The following is a 26,757-nucleotide window of genomic DNA, read 5'->3' as shown; positions in this document are numbered from 1 at the left end:
TATTGTGCCTACTGCGCCAGTCACGGCTTCCAGGCGAAAATTATAGGAATTATCTCTTTCCATAGACACACACACACACAATTGACAGCCGGCGTATCGTTTGTTTTCGTGTGTTGTACCAGCTGAGAATCGCTTTGAAAATCAACCGACCCGTCACACGTTATATAGAAATAATATAATGATGATGATGATGATAATAATAATCGTATAATATTAAGAACCCGCCACCGCGGCCAAGCAGGCGACGTAGATTTTATATTATTGATTAAGATACACATTCACTACACACTCAATCCAGTTTTTTTACCTACTTTATCGGATCCCTAAGCGGATTAGACGGCGCTATGGTACCCGTATAAGGAAGAGATGTGTAAAATCATAAAATGTGTTAATTGACAATTTGCTATTTAAATTAAACATATGTACTACGCGGGATTAAGATATGATATTTGAAGAGTCGAATTTTTCAAAATGCCACTGTAAATAACTTTTCTCTTAGAAAAACGTCGTAGAAAAAATCTGCTGCTCTATAAAATTGATCGTCAATGTTTATAGCGTAATGAATTCTCAAAAACGCACCAAGAGAAAAGACTACAACACTTAACATTATATTTTTGAAGGACGTTTTTACTTAAAAAAAAAAAAAATCAAATTCAAGAATTGTTTTCTTATTTTTAAGCGCCCTAACTGGGTTTTTAAAGAAATGTCATAGATAAATTTAATTATAATATATAATAATTAATATATAAATTAAGTACAATTTTTTTTTAAAATTTTTTTTCATAATATTTATAGCTTGTTTTTACTTTGAGGTACATAAATTCACAGCCAAGGTCATAAGTATTTTTATAAGTTGCTTGCATAATTATCGCACGTGGAACACAATGTTCTTAAGCACTTTACCCTGACGCAATTTAAATAGAATAACAAACCAAAATCCACAAAATAAATATTTTAAAAATAACATTTTAAGTATGAGTTTACACAGCAATAATATGTGTGTAAAATTGTTGTGGCCTGTGTGTGAGTACTTAAAATATGTTTACCTTCAATAGAAACGTTGCGTTGTTCTGCAAATAATAATAATAATCGTACAGTAATAATTTATTTAATATTATAACAATAATTAACTAAAAAAAAAAAAAATGTCAATTCATGCCCAATAGCTAGTTTGTACCTATTTGAAAAAGTTTATTTCACTTATATTATAGATACTATAGTTTAAATAAATATTGCAAATGTTATTTTTTAGGAAGAACAACCTATGGAGTACGGAAGGGAGGGAGAGTTTTCAATATAGTAATGAAACTATTAACAGTACATATTAGGTCGTAGGTGCAAGCAGGCATACCAAAAGTGGCACACAATGAATCAAAATAGTGTTGTAAATAGCACTACAGAAATATGTTTTATAGTCCGTATGGCAATGTTCTTTTAACCTATTGGACACGGCTAATTATAAAAATGTATAATAATTATTATATTATCATTATATGTGAATTGTCTAGATCGTTTCAACGGGATCAGAGGCGTAACCGGGTGCGGACTTGACAGACCTCGGACCGAAAGACAAATTGTAACTAAAAAAAAGTCTCTTCTTGTTTTATTTTAGAACCGGCTCCAATAAATTAATTTGCTGTAATTTAGCGACCCTATAAATTAAAGCGAGTGCGGGTCTAACGCGGGCATAGTTTGCTCTCCTGTCACGTAGCCTACACTCGGTTGTGTTGTGCAATATTATAATATTATGTGTTCCAAAAAACTCAAACTCTCTTTTGCACTAGCCAAAGATAGATTGTTGCACACCCTGCGATAAGGCCGTATGTGTACTCTCGAGATTATCAAATCATTTGTAGCGTATGAAAAATGTGTTTCTTTTATGCGTTTCACGTCTCGAGTTCGGTTTCACACGACCGTTGCGGTGAAATAACACGTTATAGTACTATTTTATTATATTGTACAATTTAATAATCGCATAATAAATGCATTTATTGAAGAACTCGCTCGCGCTTAAGTACTGCGACGGTGTTTAGTCGACGCCCGTTCACTTGCCTTTTGTTTATACGCCAGACAGTGCCGCTTCATTATAATATGAAACGGCGCGGCGGCCGATAACGTTTTTTCGCAACACCTTGGTCTTATATATATAAATATATATATATATATATGTATAGGTAAAGTCTACTTAAAGGGTTCACACGGAAAATCACGTACGGGGGCGCAGCAGTGTATATATATATATGAATATATATACTTGTAATATGTTTGATGCACGCGCTCAACAGCCGACCACTCGATGCACAATATGAACGTACATAATCGTATTATGCTGAAAGGGAATCGAGAAGAGGTTTTCATAACAGCGTATACTCATATATAGCCATGTATGGGATTATTATAATTTTGTACGTCATAAGCGGTTTTGGACTTTGGGTCCCCGAGTTTGGGAATAGAACAAGTCGGACACCGCTGACTTGAAATAAGCCGATAGTTGTATTTGCCGTTAATATGTTTTGATTTGAGTAATAATGTAATAAAAATAATAATTATAATCGGATCGTCGCTCTCGCGCAAATATGGATCCGAAGTGGAAAATGTGACTAAGCGTAACACAAATTTCGAATTACCTACTTATAAATATTATGATCGTTATAATAAGCAGTACCTAATGGCGGCAAAAAGATTCAATAAGTCAAGTTGAACGATTATCCAAAATATTGATGGATATTGTCATTGTAAATGTAAATAATAAAAATATCAAGACTTAATTGCATAGGTGCTTATGTTTTATGGGTGCATCGAGATTTTTTTCTCCAAATTATCGTTGCTTACTGTTGATTATATAGTTAAGTGAACATGAGTAATGTTCGATTATAAAATGTTGAAAAGAATAAGCTTACCTAGTAAAGGCGAACCTTGGGAAAAATGTCTTTCACAAATGAATGGTAAAATATAACAAGTATGCATTTTTCTATTGGACATATTATATTGAAAGCAATGGATAAAATAAGAAAATAAAACAAAACAATACAATACAAATAATAGGTAATAATAATAATAATAATCATTAAAAAAAAAAAAAAGCAATTTGCTATTTTGTTTTACAATAAAACACAGTTTTTAATAATATACTTTTAACATCGAGTTTTACATTATACTATAATATTAGGTACAGTAATAACCATAATATAGATGTTCATTTTTATTTCTTTGTTGATGTCGCGTTTAAAAATCCAACAAAATACGCGTTTGTACAATCACGCATAGCTAATATAATTATAATATAATTATTTCAACTAATACACACATCAATATTTTGTCTACGTATATCTATACTATTAATAAATAGTAACCTTAATATAATAAATAATAATTTGACTAGAACGTGACAAGATCAATATAACATAGCGTTGTGGACAGAAAAAGTTTGTAGAATATTTTGACGAGAGAGCTTTTGAAGACGTGTGTACTCAGATGCAATAATAGACAGCAGTTCCTCATTTACTGATCTCAACAATTTTTTTTTTAAATAAAACAATTATAATAATATAACTACTGGAAATTTATCCGTTTCCCCTAACCCTCAACACGACTCCGACAGTAAAGCAGTGGCGTAATTACGGCTTTAGCGCCATGATACAAAACATAGACTTACGACCTAGGCAAGTGTCCCAGGTGTAAATGTTTTGATTTCGTTACAGGTACGATTTGTGAAATACAAAAACTATATGTGGCATAATTTTCTTAAGCTTTTAATACAACGCATAATCTTTGGTTTAACGCCCAACTCATCGTTGAGTCTCGACAATATAGGTACCTACCTACTATTGTTCCGGCAATACATAATAATGCTAAGATGTAAGAAAATATGATATCGATTTAAACATTACAGAAGCTCTTTATTTGTAATAATAATAACTATAAATCCTAGAAACAAACCATACGGTGGAGTAAAACTGTTATACCGCCAAAACAAAAGCTCTCTCCCATTACGGACAGGATATATAGGTAATAGTATATAGTATAAGTATAATATTTGTTCGAAAGATATGTGCCAAAAACATACCGCGCATAAATCTGTACGCTCTGTTCCGTTTCTTATAGCACAGAGGTGCACGAGTCACGATAGTAAGAATATAGTTTTAAATTAAAGTAGTAATAACAATAATTATTTATGTAGAGGACAAGTGGTTTCTCGTTTGAGGAACACTATACTTTTACGTGTTTTGTCGCGCTAATAGGATCTATTTAATATAATATTTGGTAAGCGTATTGGGTTTTCTCTCCTAAGGTTTTTTGAATATTATTGTATTGTTACAAAATTGAAATACAAGAAATCGCCGTTCGGACAAAGACGGTTTCAAAACAGATCAACAAAATTGAGACCCTGCGAACCCTGAGTGTGTCCCCGGATGAGGTCGGGATCGGATGGCGTCGATTGATTTTGCCCGGAAATGGAACTGGCCACCAGTTGATTGTTCTCCTGCCTTGTGATGTTTCTCCGCCATTTGGCTCTGGCGTTTTGGAACCACACCTAGATCATAAAACAACAACAGTCATTGACTAGTATAAAAAAAAAATATTTGTAATGCAAAGTTTTCAAAATAATTCAATCACATCGTACACAAATCTGTATCAAATAATGACCAACCGCTACTCGAAATTGGATATTTTAATTAATATTAAAAAAAAATTCTTTGTTTTAAAAACATTAAGATTTTGATGATACCGCTGGGCGCTGGCCAAAGAAATACTGTACGCCAGAGCTAGATATTTTTGTATGTTTTTCTTGAATATACGGTTTGAAAACGAAATTGAAAATGAACTTGTATGCGTAAAATAAATTAAAGAACGACAAACTGTGTTGCAATTTTATAAGAACTATATTATTTTTAGTGATAGAAAATCACAAATAATACATTTTTTTTTGTAGTTTTTTTCATCAAACCTACATAGTAGCACTGAAGTGTATTTTCAGTCAAAATAACATCCCTGGTCTTCTTACACAAACTTTTTATTTAAATATGGTACATTTTTAACAACCTTTTATACTTGTTTTATATTGTTTTTTTTCTGGGCTTTTAAAACAAATTACACGGGTCTTTTTGAAACGCTCAGACGCCGGTGTACATGATATATAATTATTATTTTATATAAATGTATGGATATAGGTGCTGTGTTTTTATCAGCGTATAGTTCGTGTACCTGTAGTACTCGTTTGGACAAGCCGGTCTTTTGGGCCAGCTGTTTCAGGTCTTTGGCGTCGGGGTTCTGGTTGATGTTGAAGTACGACTTCATAGTGCGCAGCTGGTGGTGTTTGAACGAAGTACGCATACGCTTAGTACGGCCCTGCTGCTGCTGGTGGTGTTGCTGTGACATTGCGCCGGCCGTCGACGGATTGGTCGGCGAAGACAAGCTGGACGTCTCGTATGTCAACGACTCCATCGACGACGATAGGTCCGTGGCTTGCATGACTTCTGCGATTTAATAATAACGATTATTATTTTTAAAGCGACTACAAACAAAAAATTGCAGATTATTAAACATTTTATTGTTCGTATATTATTATCGGCGACCGCCTTTAGAACGGCGTACGACTAGTCTGAAACTAGTCTCGAACTAACAACTAGTTCAAACGGACATATTGTTATCCATAAAATGTACACTAGAAGAAGACCTATTGTCATTCAGTCAATATTGTTGACTATTATTTTTATTGATTATTATTATTGCTCCTAACTGCCCGACACGGTCGGGCAGTTAGGAGCAAGTCTTGTAAAAGATTATAAAGTTTTCCGGCAGGTCTGATGTTGCTTTTCCATACTTCTCTACTCTACTGAATTATTGTTATAACAATTATGTTGTTATAATGTAGAGTTATATAGAACCCTATTTTATTTCACTTCAAACTGCTGATGGTAATAAATTATAAGGGTGATCTATAAAATATAAAAATACTGGAGAAATGGACTAAAGCTTTTACCACCTCTGGTTGCAGTTTATCGTCCCGAAAAATTTAATGTTGCTTAAAATTAGGGGTGGGACTTTCTAAAACTTTCTCTAAGTCTTTCTTGAAAATTCTATTTTGAATAGTAGTTCTATATAAAATACACATTTTTAATTTTTACACCACATTTTCATCCCTGATTTGGTATTTTTTAAATTATTTTTCACGAACGATTGAACGGTAATTTTTTTCTTATTCCAGTTGTTCAATCTAATTGCATAAGAAAGGGTTCTTTCTCTCAAACAATTGGTAAATAAAATACATAATATTATGTTTGTATACTTATATTCTGCGATGTCACAACGTTCAGCGACATGGTATATAATATTGTACGATGGACATCAAATAAACGTGAGTTAAAATTTTAATTATAATTTTTATTAAAAATCGGCCGGATGCCCATGCGTGTATATTGCTACATTGTCGCCAAAAACACCTTGTGTGCGTACATTGCCTTTCCGCATAGCCTTTGCACATATATATTATAATTATGCAAACTTTATTGCAGTACCAGAATTGAGCGTGTTGAACAAAAAAAAAAAATGTCTCCATATATTTTAAATTAAAAATACAGGTTTCATATAAATTTTTAATTTGCATGAGCAAATTTGTAACTTTTTTTTGACATCAATATTTTGACGAAAAAAAAAAGTAACATAAGAATTATAACAAGTATTAATATTACGGCATAGAGTAGGATACCGTGTATAATGCGAAATTCAATTCAGGTACACTATATAATATGTATACCGGTTCTATAATACTTACAGCTGATGTCTATCTGTAATTTGTAACATTTGAAAATATAATTTATGCGGTCTGTCGAATTTATGTTGTAAATGCTCATATCGGAGTCTTGCAGGAAACGTCATTTAAACGGTCGCACATGGCCACCGTGTATGTAACTAGTTCCTATACTATTATGCCGAGTGTGTACTCGGTGGTATTCCCTCCCCATCCCTTTTCTCCGGCAAACCTAGTATCGACATCTGGATGGCACGGGGGCGTCCATTGTTCGCCAGAATGCGTGTATGTATTAAATTGTATATACATTTCTCTTCCTCTCTCTCTCTCTCACACACTCTCCAAGTTCTTTTCACTGGCAACAACAAACGTAAGAGTTATACTCATATGTGTGTGTGTGTATACAATATTTTCACACTGGTTACGAAAACGTATACACAGCGTGCTTTTGTGACGAATGACGGACAGGTCCCCCTTCCACCGTGAGCCCTGTAGTATAGTATAGCCGCTGGTGAAAATATTATAATCCAATGTAAACAATGCTCGCGCGCCAAAAGTGTGCTTGGGAAAGAAAACATTTGTTAGGCGACGGTACAAACAGCAACGGGGTCGGGCCGGCTAATGGGCCCCGGACAGACTACACGGCTATACAATATGACTAGCACAAATACACATAAGAAACACCGAACAAATGGAAAAACAGTGCTAAGGGTAGGGCAAAGGTTTCAAAGGGAAAAAATGGTATTTTCAAGGTTTTTTTTTCAATGACATCTCGTTATGGAAATCGTTCGGAGGTGGTGTTTTCTGTTTTACATGTCAACTCCTTTGCTCGTTGACGGCTCCCTACGCTCTTCGGCACTTTCGCCCGTGTATAATTTATGTGTCTCCACAGCGTTATTGTTGCGTTATGTCGATTTGAATCGCCTACGACCGCGTTATGAATGCTTGCGAGTTTGCACAACGGCAAATATTGGACTTGCTCGGGCCACAAGAAGGGTGTGGACGAGAACAGTTCAAAGCCACGTCTCGTTAGTTTCATAACTACGAACAATATTTGTTATGCGTACATGAACGGTTATAGTGTAATGTAGGAGAAGAAAAATGAGCAAACACCATTTATGACGATAATATTATATACGGCCTGTGACGGTTTATTTATTGAAATCCACACGAGCGGCGCAACACTATGGTGCAAAACTATTATGGTGATTTGTAAAAGGATAATTGCGTTGACTAAAGTATAGGCACGTTAAATGTCAAAAAGAATGCGACAGCTCGTGCAAATTTCGAGTTTTACAATATTGTATTGTGTTTTTGTATACTTTAAATGAAAATCCGGGCAAGTTTTTTTTTGGCAATTTTACTTATGCGTGCCTGAGAATTAGACCTAAGGTATATCTAATTAGTACATTCCGTCTTGGATTGCATAGAGGCAGTGGCGTAAGTACATTTTTTTCTGGATGGGAGGGGGGTGGTTAAAAATGTATAGTTGTGTATTCAAAGAATTTATAACTTTATAGTATATCACAGGCGTAGTAAATGAGATCTAAGAGAGCATTACTCTTCCAACATTTTCTTAAGCCCCAACAATTTTTCTTTTTAGTAGTAAAGTATAAATATTTTTATGGGAATTATGTATAATAAACATGTTTATTATACTATATACTTAATAGATTGTTTTTTTTTGGTTTTTTTTAACGCACTTATTTATCATTTCCAAATTAAATTACCTATACATACGTGGTATTAATGTATATCATTTTATCACTGTAATATAACTACTTTGGATTTTATAAATTCCACAAAAAAGTTCATTAAATTATTTAGTTTAATAATATTATTAAAATCGTTAATTCTAATTCGATAATAAAATACAAAGTATACTTCATAGGTGCGATAATATTATTAGCTTGCTTTATCATTTTGTATATTAATTTTAAATCAATCATATTCTCCTGATGTACGCGTTGAACTGTATGCCAAACGAGCACTTTATACATTTTGGTTTTGTGTGAAAAATACCTACTATTGTAACGGATCATAAACCTTAAAGTATTTACACACCTAATTACCATTTCATATAGGCTTACATTTTATGGCATTAACCGTGCCACTATACTCGTTTAAATATTATTATAATTTAAAACAGAGACGGATCACCTTCCGCGATAATAGTATATTTATTGAGTTATTTAACGCGGACGGTCGGGTTCGGCGTGTGAGAATATCAAGATTTCGGATTTTGGTACATTATAATTATATTGTTATGTTTTATACTATATCGTTACCCGCGGTAGCCCATCTACACCGTAATATTGTAATGTATTTGAATAAAAAGGTATAAATGTTCATGTGGGTTTTTTAATTGGTCCTACTAAAAAAAAAGGTCCGAGAGGCCTGATTTATAAAAAGAAAAAAAAACACGGGTAGTGCTATAGCCTATAATAATATTATTATTATAGGGCTCGCCGCGAGGGATGAGAACGAACGGTGTATACTAAAAGTGATAACAATATTATTACCGTATGGGCAAGTATATAAATATACTATTTAAATTTTAAAACGAGGGGTTGCGGTGGCCGGCTACCGACCAAGACGATCGGCATACAGTCGATAAGGCGACTGTCTTGGGTGGCCGTATCGCGCGGGTGTGCCCGGCCGTCCAATTAGAGGCGCGACAACACCACTCTCATCTCGCACACACACACACAAGCTGGCATTATAAAATATTTATCCCCGTTGAATTTCTCCTATATATATATATATACATATACATATAAATGAAAAGTAAAAAAAAAATCTATGTGTGTGTGTTTATGGTGTGCTCGCATATAAATCGTGTGTGTCTCCCGGAGTAGCGACACGGTTTGTATCTTAGCCACCGTTGTGTGTGTGTGTTTTTTTTTTTTACCTCAGTTTAGTATTTTTTTTAAATAAAAAATATACTGACACATATATATATATTTACATGTACCTATATATTGTTATACCTCTCTTCTTATTCTACTTAAATCTAACTCCGTTTATATTATATGTATACATACCGGCAGTTGTGTGTGGGTATTTATCGCCACCCAACGTCCGTCCTCGGCCAGCGGCGAGCACACGATATCCGAGTCTTTTATATACATATACATATACACGAGTTTCAGAGCGTTAAATTATTCCCAACGTCCGTCCTCGGTGATTTATAATATGCCAGCGTGTGAGTGTGTATATTATGGAGCATATAGACGGAGGGAGAGAAAGAGTTAAAGAGAGATAATCAAAAAAGGATGTTTCTGTTTTTGCGGTTTGCTCATTCGGCCAATGCTTTCCGACACTGGCATGGGTGGTAGGAATATACTGTACTATCAATTAGTCGTTTGTCGCCAAGCCAACAAATTGCATTCGATGCTTTAGTGTCATTCGCCCGTTGGTCTGACTCGACCGCTTTTAAAGCCCGATAAATTATTATGTACGCGAGTCAATTATTGTTAAGTCTGATAAATTACCGTTCCGAGTGCGTTTGCGTTTCGTCTAAATAATAAATATAATATAACACTATTTGAAAATGTATTCGTTTAACGCGTTTTATAATTATATATTTTACAAAGGGATAACGCGATCTAGTCGTGTAGAAAATCTTGGTTTTTTTTTAGTTCAAATAATACTAGATAATAAAATACTGAAACTATTTTCTATCGAGCTTCTACAACATAATATCTTACATCCAAATACCATTGTACAGACATTATTACTATTAAATAATAATTGTTTCTAACAAAAAAACACCTCAGATAAAATCACTAATAAATAAAAATTATCAAAAATTGTTTTTAACGCTCGAGTAAAAAAGTTATTTTAAAAAGGGTAGTTTTAGGGGTAAATTTAAAAAAAACTAACAGTAACCTTCAGGCAAATTGCCTATTAAAAGTAGAATTATATACGACTGGTCGATAACCAAATTTCAATAAATAATTATTACGTTAATTAAATAAATGGTGTTTTGGTGAGGTAAACTGTAATGTTACATCGCATGGCTAACAACAGATAAAATATAGGTTGCTATGATTTAAATTAAAATATCCTTATAAAAAACTATACTTCAATTATAAATATTAGATATAGGTTTGGACTGTTTAATATGATCAATTATTATTTTAACAACAAGTAAAACATGTATCAAATCCATTATTATTAATTTATAAATTGTAGGTCAATTATTTATTATATATTATAATGATTTTATTAACATGGTATTTTTACACATAATTTATCATAGGTACTACTTTTATTATCAATAAATAAACTTGTTATGACAGTGCTGTTAACTATATACAGTTAACTACATATACAGATATTTATTGATGTAGATACATAATGCATAATAGTATAGTAGGAACATAATTAATATTTATTATGCCATTGATTTTAAAATAGGTACATATATTTTTTAAGTTATAGAAACAACATTAAGCTTATATTACAAGCGAATAATATTATTCTTTTTTAGCACTTGTAAGCACATGATTCAGGTAACATTATTTTGTGAGTATTTGATTATTTTATTGTTCAGTTAATATTTGATGAAGTTGTTTCAAAGTTTTTTTTTAACTTTATAACGATTATAATTTATACAATTATTGTAGTAGTAAAAATTAAAATTTTAACCAAATTATTTAAATGAACTAGTATTAAATCGTTAAAATGAAAAGCCGTGGCTAGATATAAAAAATGAAGGTATCTATTTTATATTTTTTTAATACACTTAAATTAATTTTATTATACACTAAACAATATATATTTATACATTTATAAATGGTGATTGCTAAATAAATGTCTAAGGACTGCCAGCGGGTGGTGTGTTTAAATTTATTTGCAACATTTAATAATGGAATATATTCAACAAAAACCACAATTACAAATTTATTAAAACATTTATAATATTTTTTTAAGTATGATTTTATTATTATGCAAAAATTTTTGTTTTATGACTAATTATTTGTAACAAGCAAAATATTTGTCAAATTAATAGTTTTAATTTTACACATTTTAGCTACTATATTATTTTTGTGTAATAGTTTTTAATAAAATTATACATAATTATATAACTATTATTTTTACACATAATTTTATCATCTTGAAAATATTATTATATTTTTGTCTTTTATCAAGGTATGTTTTCGTCAAAATCATTTGTTAGTTTGAAAAACCAATAGGGATTATTAATAATTAAAATTTGGTTTTTTGTCAAACTGCATTTCTACAGGTGCATTACGATTAATTTCCATAGTAGCGATATTTGTAAACTAATATAATATCAAATCGTCCTTTGGCCTCTGATCGGCCTTCAAACTGCGGTAAATCGATTGCAATAAAACTGGCTAAGATCTATTTCAACTGTTAAACCCGATTTATCTGTATTTTTATTTTTATTTTTGGAATACTGCCAAACAAAGTGATTTATGTATGTGAGCTGACATAGCATAGTAACACTGGAATTAATTTTGGGAAAAGTACCTGCTAGGATTTTTATCATTGTATCGGTTTTAAGTATCGCCGTTAAAAAAAACAATTTGACTGCAGTTAAACTGTGGTAGATTTATTCGTAATAATAATTAAAAGCGTCTCGACTTCAAATTGAACGTAGTTTCAACAATTACGAAGAAAATGTAAATGATTAGGATGTTATAAGAACAAACAACACCAGTGAGTTGATCAGACCGCCATTAAAGATGCTTCCGAGTACACGGGCAGGTAAATACAGATGGTCATTATGATTTGCCGTCGCAGGTAAATAATAATATATACTTTAGGCAACCTAATCTGTCGAATGCAAATTGATTTTTTTAAGGTAAAACGTGTTTTTCCTTATATACTGGCTTCCATCGGTAAACTATAAACGCAGATGACGATCTGTTCGAAGCGTCGGTTTTGATCGTTTCGACTTGAATCATAATGCTGCAACTACCGCCCTGGTAGAATAATTATTCAAATGTGGCCATGATAAAATTAAAACTAATTCTCTCGATTTACAGTTGTTGCAGTCTTATTTGTAATAATTTGTCTAATTCGCGGTCCGCATGAATATTTATACTCTTTTAATGACCGCCGAAAACCGATTATTATTAATAAATAGGTTTAATTGATTTTAATTTACACAAATTATGAAAATTATAATAACACTATGTTGTGCGAGTTTTCTTTGGAACGGTAATGTAGTAGTTTCAATGAGTAATAATTTTCGCATAATGATATTCTATATCTAATTATGAACTACTTTACGTGTAAGGTTTAAACAGATTTTGCTTAATCTAAATGAGTTAGCTCCCGGATTCTGGAGTTCAATTCGTGTAAGCACTTATTAAACCAAGTAAAAGAAATTTAGTTTTAACTATTTCGGTAATGGTTAAATACTCTACTGTTTTAACCATATAAATATATTTTTTAATTTTATTAGAATGTATTATAATTTATCAAGAATTGTTCCATAAGCATAATGAGATACATATCTTACGATCAAATGATCATACTACGAAACGTATAATGCTTCGTTGTGTATTAAAGCTAGTATTTTCCATACTGTATGGGTTAGGTAGAAAGTACATAAATAAATTTACCCAGAGTGGATTGCGGTATCCTTAGGACATTGAGTTCGGTGAGACCGTTGCACTCGGTAGTCATCGGTGACAGCTGGACGTTTCTTTTTTTCCGAGGCCTCCCCTTGTGAGCGGCCGGCCAGTGGTGACCCGCGGCTCGGGGTGGGCTGCACATAGGCTCCAGTTCGCACAAGTCCCTGTGCTTAAGTCGCTCATAGTCCAACCGGCAGTACACGGCTCCATCGCGGATCCCGTAATAGTCGCCTTTGCACAGTATTGCACCGCACGCGTAACAGGCGAAACACTCGACGTGGTACACGAGGTCCCTGGCTCGCATCACCAGGTCGCAGGCGCTGATGCCAGCCAGACAGCGGGCACAGCGTTTCATCGAAAAGAGTCTGAAAAAGGCACGTTAAAAGATAATTAATGTCAAAAATAAACGATGTAGTTGGTGATTTCTTAGGCTTGTCATATTTGTTCTATGCACACCATTCAGGTTTCCCATTTATATATATGGGTATAGCCTGTATATATATATTTACCTATAAAATTGGTTTCTGTTGGTTATGTAGGTACCTAGAGGGATGTATTATGAACACCTGTATGGTCGCGGTTACTGTGCCTAACTAGATTTTCTTTTGTCAATAGCAATTACTCATAAAAGTCGGCCTTTTGTCTCCCCGCGCACCCTTATTGATACATCCAGGAATCGACGACCGCCGCTTTTGGAGATTATCTAGCCAAAAATCATTTGGACAGGACGCGCGTGGCGAGTGGGCACCTGGTAGATCCGTGGTCGGACTCTTCCCGTTCGGCCGATGTAAGTCGTTGTGGGATTGATATCGAACAACAATGGGCCCCCGCGGACACGTGCAGCGGACCCAGGTGCACGCGGTGCCGCTCTCCTCCGCCACCGTCGTTTAAGTCCTTGTTAGTAAGGCCGGCAGGTACACGGGCGACGCGTGCCCTGCTCTATGGGATTATAAGTATCGCGTCATAAACTATACGTACATATCATGACAATAGTCGCCGTATAATATACCGTGAATTATGATGTATACGACACGCGCACGTCGAGTTATTGTGCCCGTTCAAACCACCGTGATTGCAACGGGTCGCGACCAAACGACCTGCGCTGTTTCCGGATTTACATTTTGACTGGGATCGCCTATGCGGTTAGCGAAATCACGCTCTTTTACAACAAAGCAAGGCTGAACATCAAAGCATCACGTTTACCGAGTTTTTGAGCGGTTTTATCGACCCAAGGTGAGCGAATCTTTGTTACGAATAACAGTAAGAAAAAAAAAATATAGAAATAAATAATTCGTTACTTAAGTAAATACCTGTTAGTATTAATTAATGACCGTTTGTGCCATCTATATGTAAAGTTCAAGTAGAATTGACGCGCAAATGGCAACGGCCGTATGTAGTTTATCAAGCCTTCGACATTTACTGAATTCACGATATTTTATTTTATAATTTAATATAAATCGTTAACTTGCCCAGCCTTGTAATAAATTATGATTTGTGCTCGAGGAAAATAGTATTATATTAGGAATTAGTTTAAAATTGCATATGGATTAGAATTCTCCAATATGTCAATAACTAGGTGTGGAGGTGTCGAAAACTTCATAACTTGTTTCATCCATTTAAGAATATCATTTTCAGGTTTTTTTCAATTAGATCTATAAGACTAGACTGCATTTACAACTGTAAGCGAAAAACATTTTTCGAAAGTCCTTAATAGTATAGTTTTAAGTTCTCGTCGAAAAGGCTTAAGTTCACCATGTAGTTACCTATTACCCTTAGACAACTTGAAATGATTTGCACCTAAACTACACAATATGTATTGTATTCCCGTTGAACGAGTCGTTAAGCCCGTGCACGCGCCATGTTCTTCAAAATTGGTACGATCGCAGGAATCCGATTAGTCTCGAGTATCCCGTGTATCATAGTGTTATCATAGTGGGTTTGATCGCTTATTATATTTATATTGTCGGCCAGGTCAGACCTGTTGAACCGTCGTTCACCCGAAGACAAATAATTATTATACGTACTCGGTTTCTGTAACCGATACGATGTAATTATATCATAGTACGTTTTGTACATTTTTTCCCCTCCTTATCTTAAATTGAATCTTTTCCGTCATTTATTTAACGTCGGCATTACGAGAATAGTAGATGGGTACTATAATTGCCAGGTTCCTCACACACACATATAAACAGGCAGTACTCGACCGGAACTCGGAGCCGTGGTAAATAATTAGAGTGGTCGAGTATAGCGCTTCCGAACAATGCGTACAATAATTATTGTTATTATCGCATCCAGTAGTCATGTTGGAGTACTTAAAATCGGTTAGGGCACCGTAATTGTTGTTGTGTAGCGCGTCTCGCGTGCATTTACATACAAAGTATATCTCGTTGATTATTATTGTTGCTGTTGTTATTGCCATTATACTTTTTTCGTTTTCAGTCTACCTAAAACGTGGAGGGAACGCGCGGAAGCAAACAATTGGTCAAACGCTCGGTACGGACGAATCGGTCGTGGATAAATAAACAGTATGACTTAAGTTTGGAAGAGGGCGGATAAACCAAGTTGTGATATCACGGAATCATTTTTTTCAAATGTTTACCTGAAGTAATCCTGTTTGCAGTAAATGTTGCCGTGCCTCGAGTAGCACGTCAGTTCGGCATCCAGCGGCACCTTGCATTCGGCACACTGCAAGCAACCCATATGCCAGCACATGTCCACGGCAGACAGATAGTACCGGTCGTCGATGGATCTGCCACAACCGGCGCAACAAGCACCACCGTTGCCGTGCTCCGACCCGGACTCCAATCCCGGACTACGGATCTCCTTCAGCATATTAACCGGCCACAGCGCATGACCTACACAACAGCAAGAACAATAAATTTAATTTTGTAAATCCGTATATGGTCAATGATCGTCAGCGCGGATTATTTATTTATTTTCGTATGGTTTAAATCCAACACTAACAACATAAATAGATACCACAACAACAACAAATATTACAATAAATGATATAGATTATATGAATATAATATATATATAAATTGATAAAATGTAGGATCCTATACAGTAATAATTAGTTAAGTAGATAAAATATATGTATAATGATTGAATAATGAAGTCGGGTTAGTGTTTACATTGTCTTAAATTCTAATGTCCAGATTGGTTAGCCAGTTTGTTGCCGTTGCTGTGGCCTTATGAAGATGTTTCATTCCGCCTTGTATTTTTCGTACTGGACATTCTTCCACGATGTGATTGGCTGTCTGAGTGTCATGTCCGCAGTCGCATTGTGGTGTATCTCTAAGTCCCCATTTATAAAGCATTATTCCCGTTTTTCCGTGGCCAGTCCTAAGTCTATTTAGGGTCATCCATTCCTTCCGGGGTAGTTGGAACCCCGAAACCCTTTCTATAGGTTCTTCAATGATGTTAAATTTGTCGGGATTATTTAGTCTCCATTCATCAGTCCATTTAGAGTTAAGGTTATAGTTTTCGTTAATTAAGTTTTGAGCCAGCTTCCAGGGGGGCTTGCGAGATTTTAATCACTTAAAACACTTTCAAAAATGTTCGATATAGGAACACATTGAAAATATGGTTCTATTTTTTTCTCCCGTAAAACTGAATTAACAACACTTTAGCCCTTTTTGGTTCTCACCACTTTAATCGATGACGTTTAATTTATTATGCACCGATACGTATTACAAAATATCAATAACAATGGTATTTATGAAATAAAATTACAAATACAAATAAAAATATCAGCATTAAAACTATTGGAAATGAGTAAAATGTATTCTGAAAATATTTATTTATAAGATTTATATACATTGTACATTAGATACACAGTATGACCAAAAAAAAAAAATGTCTAAGACGGTTTGAAATTTAAAAGAAGTTTTAAGATGAATACATAGTGTAAAATTAAAATAGTTGAGGTGACAAATATTTTATATTTTTATTAGGTAACACATTAATCATAAATCTATTATAAAAATTACCATAACCAGTAACGACAAAAATTAAAATATAGTTTTCATAATTCCCATTTCTAGCGTATAATATAATAGGTATATATTATTAACGTTATTTTTTCTAGGGAAAAATGTAAAAATTATTTATTTGATTGTGTTAACCTGTTTATGGACAATTAAGTATAATGTTTTCAATAAATTACGTCTCAATTATAAGTTAAATATCGTCATTTATTTAAAAGATAATTATTATTTTTAATAATAACTATTGAAGTGTTTATAGTGTATTCGCGTTTTTTTAGAAAGTCCAATAAGGCGCATTCTAGTTTTTGAATTCACTCTAATGTCATTTAGTGTTATGGATTAGAAACTAAGATATGTAATATAATCTTCATCAGGTCAAATTTATCAAGTTTTCATCTTAGGATATTGAACTTGTCATTCCCAGGCATAAGTTAACCTTCTAGTAGCTATACAAGGTGTTTATTGGATACCTATGCGCGGGTCTTAATACTATTAAAAATCGTAACCTGTACAAGCTATTTAACTGTTATCTACTAAATAATATGTTATGTAGTTAATTAAATTCTAATACCTATCCCTGTGTGGTACGTATTAACACACGTTTGTTAGTTTCAAGAACTAGTCTTATAATTAGCGGTCACTATTAAGATTATTGAAGACTATTAAATTTGTAGGATTTAAAATATTAATGCGCAGCCTACTCCGGTTTTACATCAACAGTTATTATGTAGTTTCAGGAATATAAGCGAATAACAGCTAATAAAAAAATAAAAGACATCACGCTATTCTAGCCAATTATACCTAATAAGACCCTCTAATTCGGATGGCGCATTTTTTTTATACGAGATCTTTTTACATGTGTGTTAATTATATTCGTTCTAGGTCCGAGTTCTATAAGAGGGCACCTCGCATCGGTAATTTTTAAAGTAAAACTAGTTATTTCTTTAATCTTCTTGTTTTATTTGTAATAGTCGAAAGCTTTAACATTTTGGAAACGCTTAGAAAATAGTATTGTACACAAAAACTTACGACAAATGATTTATTTTAGTTTGAATAACTAAATGTTTAGTAGGGCCAACTATTAATTTAGTTATTCCAAATAGAAATGTATTGTGTCCTTATATTAACTATAATTTTAGTTGGACCAACTATGTATTTTTTTCCGTGTAGCGCCAGAAGTGTTTAATCCACAAATCCATTATTTCAAGTAAAAGCCAATATTATATTTTTCAAAGTTTTGTCATAGTTTTTTTTTTAGGGTTGGAATCAGAAATATTCTAGGTTCTATTCTGAGATGTCTAATGTAATAAAACGAAATTTAATTATCCGCGCGTCATACTCTGGCTTGTGCTATGCACTTCATATTGTGATGGTGTGGTACCTCTTAATGACATAAGATTACAGAAACCAGTAAAGCTGCGGTACTTAATTGTGCATCTAACGTAATCTTTGATTACATATGTAATAATATTACAAACATTCGTCTAACCACATCTAACCAGCATTTGTAGCTCTACTAAAATCGCATCCTGTATAGCTGCACACAAGTCGAGCAAACTACCACTTTAACGGCCACAGGTTTTCTTATAAAAATATTTTTCCGTTGCGCCCTCGCGTCTCTTACAATCGGAACCTGACAGCGACGAGTCATTTATTCTAGATAGAAAAAAGTTCTTGCTTTTTTAGTCCCTTCTCGACGTGTGCATGTATTTTGGCCACGGTTCAAAAATAAAAACGAAAACCCTCCGTGTAACGCGATTGTCAGAAGGCGAGTGAGAAAGACGAGAAAGAGTGAGCGAGTGAGAGACGGCTTTCTAATTACACGTATCATTTGGCGTGATGCGTTTAAAAAAAATTATAAAGGCGCGCGTGATACAAGCAAACAGTAGAAAGAAATAATATTATAATTACCGACGACCTCGCTCACCCTCGCACGGGGCGTTATGGTATACATCAGTAATTTGACGTTATATGTGTTTCGGTTCCCCACTTATGTTTTTTCGTCGCCACCGAACCTGTTGGTTTTTTAAAAACCGACAACGCCGCTGGGCTATAAATAACGCACACGGTTAATGGTGCCCGCGAAACACTCATAATGATAATAATTTAAATAAATAAATAAACCGCTAAGAATATAGTGGGGAAAAACATGAAGTTTATAGTGTTTTCTTATATTTTATTTTTGTTTCAATAGTGACAAGGGACTACCTTCAGACAAACGTGTTAAATCTGCCCTAAAGCAATAAGCACTCCGGTAGGTGTTTTTTGCTTGTACACAAAACAAAGTAATAAAATAATCTTCTTCGTGTTTTCCCGTACAAGTAGGGTTGGCAATCGTTTCCTTAATCTCGGTCCCAAATTAATTAGGCTGGATTTTTTTCTTTTCTGATAATATGCTGCAATGGAGGTATTTTAGGTATTCTGCGGAGGTATATGTTTTAACGGTGGAAAATTGTATGTATAACATCCTCTTAAGCCTGAAAGAATTGTAGTAGATTTAGAGTTAAGCGAAATTAATGTTATAAATAGAATTTTTAGTGGAGTCGAGATTCAGGATTGTTTCTTCCATTTATGGCAGTCTATATGAAGACAACTTCAACAACTTAGATTAGCAAAATTCTACAAAGAAAACGAAAAAATTTTCAAAGATTGTAAAATGTTACTTCATTGGCATTTTTACCTAGTAACGACATTTTAATTGAAATTTATCATGCGTATAACCTCTCATTTTATACTTTGACAGAAATTATATAATTTACTTAACCAGAATGAAGAAAGAAAATTAATTAATTACAAATTTTTAAATTCTATTGTAATTTTAAATTGTAGTACTGTGATCAGTAAATATTTATACATTTTTTTGAATCTATAATTCAAATTTTAATAATAGTATTTGTACAAACTTTCAATAAAATCGGACCGTACAAAGCGTCCGCGTTTTGCATTTTTAATTCACGACCGTACAAAGTGACATAGAACCTTATAATATATTATTTTATATAAAATTATAAATTATGGTTAATAAATTATAAGTTATGATCATTCAAATCGGACTAGTCGATAAATTTATACAAAATAGACAACTATAGAGTAGATCAAAACTGGACGAAATACTGTTACATAAGAGCTGTGCCAACCGGTATACAAAATAACCCGGCCACTGTGTGTACCTATACTAGAAAAGTGAGGATCCGGATCACAGACTAACGAGTATTCGGTTGAGAACTTTATAATTCTATTCAGGTGCGAACAGTGTCATCTTTACGCTAATGGCACGTGGGGGCCTCGAATAATAAAATGTATATTTTGTTTTGGTGGAGGGGGGGTTCTTAAAGGATCTCCAAACTCTGTGTGCCCAAGGGCCTAAGACGGCCCTGAGTACGATCACGGGCAAATAACCAGCTACAAAACCGGTGTATATTATATATTATACCTCCGACTTATAGTAATAATATAATTATATTAATTACAACATCAAACAACAACACCTTTCCGGACTAACGCTTTAGCCGGTGCACGCACGTTTAGATTATACCGTTCTGTTTAATTATAATATATAAATTTAGCATATAACTGTAATATAATATTGTTACTTACAGTGTAGCTTCTTGATGAACGTTGAAGCCGATATCTACTATTATGTTGTGGCGTATCAAGCGATTCAATGAAAGTCCTATTAAGAGGGTCATAACTTATAATATAATGTGTAGTGTATGTATTTAGTATTGTGTGTGCTCGAGAATTGATAATATTAATATTGTTATTATTATCATATATTATAATAAATAAATATTGTACATAAAAGCGGTATCTCTTAAGTCATGTAAATAAACTACAAAACAATATGGTGGCGAATAAATAGGTACAATCGAAAGGCGGTGCCCCACGTGTGTCATATTGTATTTGCATAATATATTATATTGTTTATTGTTATTATTATTTTTATTATTATTGGTCCGCCGTCGTTCTTTATCTTGTACATCATGTACCGTTGTCGTCGTCCTGTTCCTCTTCGCCTGCACGGCGACTCGCATATGCCTACATATAATACAATAGTAAAAGGGTTTCTCGGCATAAACTTTTTTCTTCTGTTTTTTATCGTTTCTATTTTATTATGCATGTAAAACCGCCTTGTGCGTGGACCCGACCGAGCGGCTCGTTTCGTCATACATACCCGCCGAGCACGCATATAATAATATACGGCCTAGGATATAATAATACATTTATATTGTAAGGGGAAAAAAACTTTTGCGCAGGTGAAACGACCGCCGTACGAAGACGGCGTGTATAGGTACTCACAATACAAACATACCTATACTCACACACATGTACACACTATAGTAGAGACAGAACCAGTCTTGACCAATAAAAGCCATTGTTGCGGCTGTGTATATAATATATATAATATGGATGGGCAAGCGCGGTCATTGCGGTCTGGATTCCTCGCGGCGACCGGTTTCGACTTATTTGGAAAATTCGATGACACAGCCACAGCGGACTCGGACAGAAAAACCGCTCACTCGTGTATAGGTAGGTATAGCATGTACGTTTTTATGCGCACAATGTAATGCTATTGTATCGGATCGGCGAGAAACAAAAGAAACATAAGCCAGTGTATGTATAAGACTCGCGCGGAGTGCGGACAGCAGACGATTTCTTCTAAACGGTTCATACCCTTAACCCGCCCACCTGACTTTTTTCCTGATTTTTTTTTCTTTCAAAATACAAGAGCCATGCGCCGGCGATGGCGGCCACGTCTACTGACGGAAATGACTGCGACGGAAACGCACAATTTGTATATACGGACCGTGTGGAATTTCAAAGAGCCGGCAAATATCCAATATACCAGTCAATAGTATTATTATGTCGTAGCTCATAAGTTGTATTTTATTAAATTGTAAATATATAATTTCTATTCGAATTGATAACACAGTGCCGATTAAAAGTCCCTCATATATGATGTGCGTTATATGGTTCAGTGCGGCTTACATTACACACAATACCAGAATACTTGTACCGAATTTGCCTTCTATATTTTTTTTTTGGATTTATATTATGTGATAAGTCTATTCAACATAGAAGTGTACAAGCTGTAAGCAACTATTTTATCCTAGTATAAATGGTAGATAAATTATATTGAGTTGTACAAGTCTACATAATAAGTACCGGTACTTTATTAGACATAATGTAAACATTGTGTAAAAATAACAGGTGACAATTATTTCTAGACTTTTACTAAGCAGATCAAAGTCAAAACTCAAAACAAGAATAATTTTTTAAATCATAGGTAAATTGTAATGAAAAAGTGATTTCTCTAATTGACAAATTGTCGATGCGCATACCGATAGTTTATTTACAGTTTAATATAGGTAGTTTTAATGTTAATATATTATACGTCATATCAGAGACGTATAATGTATTGTTTTTACTTTTTACCTCGCGTCGTCGCCGGTGTAATAGTAATTAAAACCGACAATTCATTAAGACGCGACGCTCGGCGCAATTTGTCGAAGTGATTAATTTTTTCATCCTATTCTAAGTATTTGCCGCATATAAAGAACTAATTCATAAAATGTACGCCTCTCCATTGTGGACTTGTCGGTAGCGACGGACTCGCCGAGCACGCGATGTAGCGGAATCCATAATTGCTGGTCGTTTCAATTATAGTATATAAAAAAATAAAGAGCAATAATATACTTACTCTAGAAGCATACGGAATGAGCATGTATACAGTACAAAACTAGTATTGCCTGCGGCGACGGACAATAACAGCTATAGCTGTTCTTCGACCGATGATCAAGTCCTATATACCACACGAAGGTCGATTCCAAAAATATATTGACGACAGCAAGTACAAAGATATATTGTTTTCATCGACAACCCCTGGACGATTAAGAAAAAAACAAGATTATTGAAGAATCAAGAATCCGTTTGTCGTTTCGCAGTATGTTAATTATTCAATAGTAAAACATTTTTATACAGTTTAGATTGGGCAGATCAGATGTAAACGCAATATTGTATCTGAACCCGGTTGTTGGACGTAGTAATTTTACATACATAAACTTATAATATTGTTTTGTTGTATAACATTATATTATTAATTTTCACAACAGATACATTGACATGTTATTCTTGGGAAAATTCTCAGAAACGATTTATTGCGTATTTTTGTTTTGTGACGTCTAAACGTATCTTTTAGGGCGACCAAAAGAGGCTAGGTTAGATGCTTAAATAGTTAAATGTCCCATTAGGCACTACGGGACCAGCGTGCAGTTCCAAAGATAGCCCTAGAATGGTCTTTGGGAAACGACTGCACGCGTTTTTCCACTTAGAATATAATGAAAAAACGTTTTTCACGAAGGAAATCTGACTTGAAAAAAAATATTATATTACCTATATTAAATCGTTCGGTTCGTGGAAGTTCTCAAAAAGGTATACGACGATTATCTTTCATCCGAGTTTAGAAAATATTATCGTAGAGTACATACACATACCTATATTTCCTGACTGCTTTGCGCAGTTGCATTGTATTATACTTAGAAATAGACTTGGGGGACCAATTAGCGCACGCCGTTTACGTTTTCACCGACTTATTTTTCTATAATATCTCTCGTATTCATCACATCCGCTTGTCAAAAAAAAAAATTAAGGTTCCTTTCACGTTGACAAATCATATCTGTACTTGCATGACTTCTCAGTCACTGCATTCACGCAATAGTTGTCATCGCGTCTAAACTACGGTTTACAATATAAATAAGACAAACCCGATCTGAAATTAGTGATTCGCAACAAAACGTTTGAATCGATAATGAATCTCATGAAACGCGTTGCCCTGATCTTAAAACTGACGTGTACAAATGGATTTAATACAATTTACTCTTATCTGAATTTTGTTTTGTTTAATGTGTATGCGAAATATGACTCATGCCGACAACGTTAGTGACATTTATCGATTTTATATACTGTTATTCTTTATCGTTGTAATTACACGCAAGTGTTTTCGGCTATGGGTTTGTAACAATATTGTAGTTATATGTCACCAGACAAACTATAATTACGTAATATGTCTTTTATACATTACACGGAGCTCTTAAACAATTACATTTAAATAATTAATAATCGGTCCGCAAATAGAACAATGGCTTACAAGAATCATAATACAATTTTTGTTTGATCGCTTGCTGTCCGATATGGCACTATTGGATTAATATAAATAAATATGTTTACAATATATATAGCCGATACAAGTACGATATAGAAAAAAGGGCGTAGCCCCACGCCCCCGTGTAAAATCGCTGGTCGAGTCTACAAGCCGCCTGCGCCCTATCGTTTGGGTTTTTTTCGAAATTAAATCAAGTTCGTTTAGACCGAGGGACGAGGGAGATTAGTGTTGTATGTTGTAAACTACAAATAGCCTGACTTAATTGTTAGCGGTTAATGATACCGGTTTGGACTTATTTACTTTTGACTGAAATTTTGGAAAAGATCAAGTAATTTATAAATACTTCTTTGTTTGTATAAAAGTTAGTCGCCACAACTGAAGTGTTATACGTCACCTATTAATAAGTGGAAACTCTCAATAGTGAACACACATCATTCACTTTATCTTCAACATTGTCTTTATAAAAAATAATGTTTTTTTACGCTTGTAGAAAGGGCTAAACTAGAGAGAAAATGAATGGAAATGAGAAACTGGTTAAATGTAATCTGGACTTGAGCCGAAGTAGGGTTACCCGTTTGGTTAACGTGGTAGACGGTAGTCCACTTAACGTTGCTGTTTAGTTGACTCAAATAAAGTGTTTAGGGGTTTTATAGCGTAGTATCATCATATAAACGCCAATGTGTTCATAAAATATAATATATATTTATTAAAACCTCTACCCACGGCCATGTTTATTTTTAAATGTGGACCAGAGTTGAGTTCAAACATCTAAAACAAAGTACCAAATGCGCCACCAAAATATAAAAAATTAAAAAAAAAACAAAATGAAACGTCATCAAACGCAATACCCAAATCAAAGAAACTCGATTTCTGCTAAAGACCTGTTTACCCATAACACGTTTTTTGAATAATTTTAACTTCTAATGCTACCTTATGGTTAACGTATTACATTGTGTTAAAATTGCAAATTTTTCGTTGATACTAAATACCTAAAGACCCAACGTTTATTTAAAAATAGCAAATAAATTATATATATATATATTTATTAATTTATATATTGTACACAATTTAAAACATGAGCTGGTTTGCTTATCCAAAAAAAAATCTCTAATAATTTACTATTTAAGTTTGAATATAATATATATATATATATATATATAACTTAATATGTCAGTTTGTTCCAAAAATTAATAATTTTATCAGCTCATTAAAATTGAACAGTCCAATCGCTATAGTATGATTTCTATGTTAACAACTAAATGTTAAATTCGTTAAAGTCATAAATTGACATCCGTCATTTGTACACTTGATTCAACATTTTTAAAAGTAAGAAGAAAAAGTAAAATTTTGAATTAGGATAATAAGGATAATGTATATTATTAAATCTTTAACGGGTTTGTTATGAGGAAAAGTCTAATGTGGCGCTAACATACATGTACGAGTAATACATATTTCATTATAATTTTAAAATCCCTTGTCGTAATCTGCGTATCGTTCGTAGAGCTCATACTTACTATTGAGTTAATATTGGAAGTAAGCATAGAAAAATGTATTCTCAAAAAGTTCGTTAACGCAGTACCGAATTCTATCCAACAAGTGTATATTCTTATATCAAAATTACAAAATCCTAAACAAAACACATTGTTGGTAGTGTGTCCATAGTTGGGCTGCGCTTTAATGTTATAACGTTATATACTTCAAAACATAATATGATAAGATATTATTGAGATTTAAATGTAAACCCTGTTCTGAGCTGTTCTAGTCACATTTTAGCAACAGTTAAGCGAGAAGAGAAAAAGATGGAGATTATGAATTTGAACGCGCGAATAAAAAAACAATTATCGTCTTACCACGGTGTCCTTATTTTAGTTGCAATTGCCGCCGGGCTTCGACCGATAAGCATATATAGGCTCTATTGCGGGACCGTCGGCGTTTGGTCAGTTGCACAACACAAACAATATCGGATCCTATTTATATTTATTGCGGCCGCGATCCCGGTGTACAGCGCCGGGAGACAGATACGGCGATCGCGTATGATCGGTTGTGATATTATAACGGAACGGAACGACGACGACGGCGGCGGCGGCGTCCCGGAACCGCGACGGCGTTGGACGCGAAACGCACGCACACACTCACAAACGCGCACGGTCTGTCGAAAGCGGTGGCGGCGGCGAAAAACAAGTGTGCGCTAAGCGACGGCTGCGCGGGTGGTGGGTGTGCACGAAAAAATGAAAATACGTC

At 34.0% G+C, this 26,757-nt stretch overlaps 1 protein-coding gene across 1 annotated transcript; it reads right to left on the bottom strand.

The window, feature by feature from the left end:
* Positions 1–3,130: 3,130 nt before the first annotated feature.
* LOC126840307 (LIM/homeobox protein Lhx2-like) lies at positions 3,131–26,671 on the bottom strand. Its single transcript, XM_050575961.1, has 5 exons — positions 26,367–26,671; positions 15,965–16,220; positions 13,354–13,730; positions 5,206–5,477; positions 3,131–4,534 (listed from the first exon to the last, which is right to left on the bottom strand). Exons 2-5 carry the CDS (start codon positions 16,195–16,197, stop codon positions 4,361–4,363), a joined length of 1,056 nt encoding a protein of 351 aa, XP_050431918.1. The 5' UTR covers positions 16,198–16,220; positions 26,367–26,671; the 3' UTR covers positions 3,131–4,360.
* Between the last annotated feature and the right edge of the window lie 86 nt (positions 26,672–26,757).

The sequence above is a fragment of the Adelges cooleyi genome, unplaced genomic scaffold (assembly GCF_023614345.1).
Source record: "Adelges cooleyi isolate 19-005CV unplaced genomic scaffold, UGA_ACOO_1.1 ACOO_flye_CR_arks_rails_tigmint_CR_PRNA_376, whole genome shotgun sequence".
In the NCBI taxonomy this organism is placed as follows: domain Eukaryota; kingdom Metazoa; phylum Arthropoda; class Insecta; order Hemiptera; family Adelgidae; genus Adelges; species Adelges cooleyi.
The sequence above is the reverse complement of the archived record's forward strand: the minus strand, read 5'-3'. Positions and strand labels throughout refer to the sequence as shown.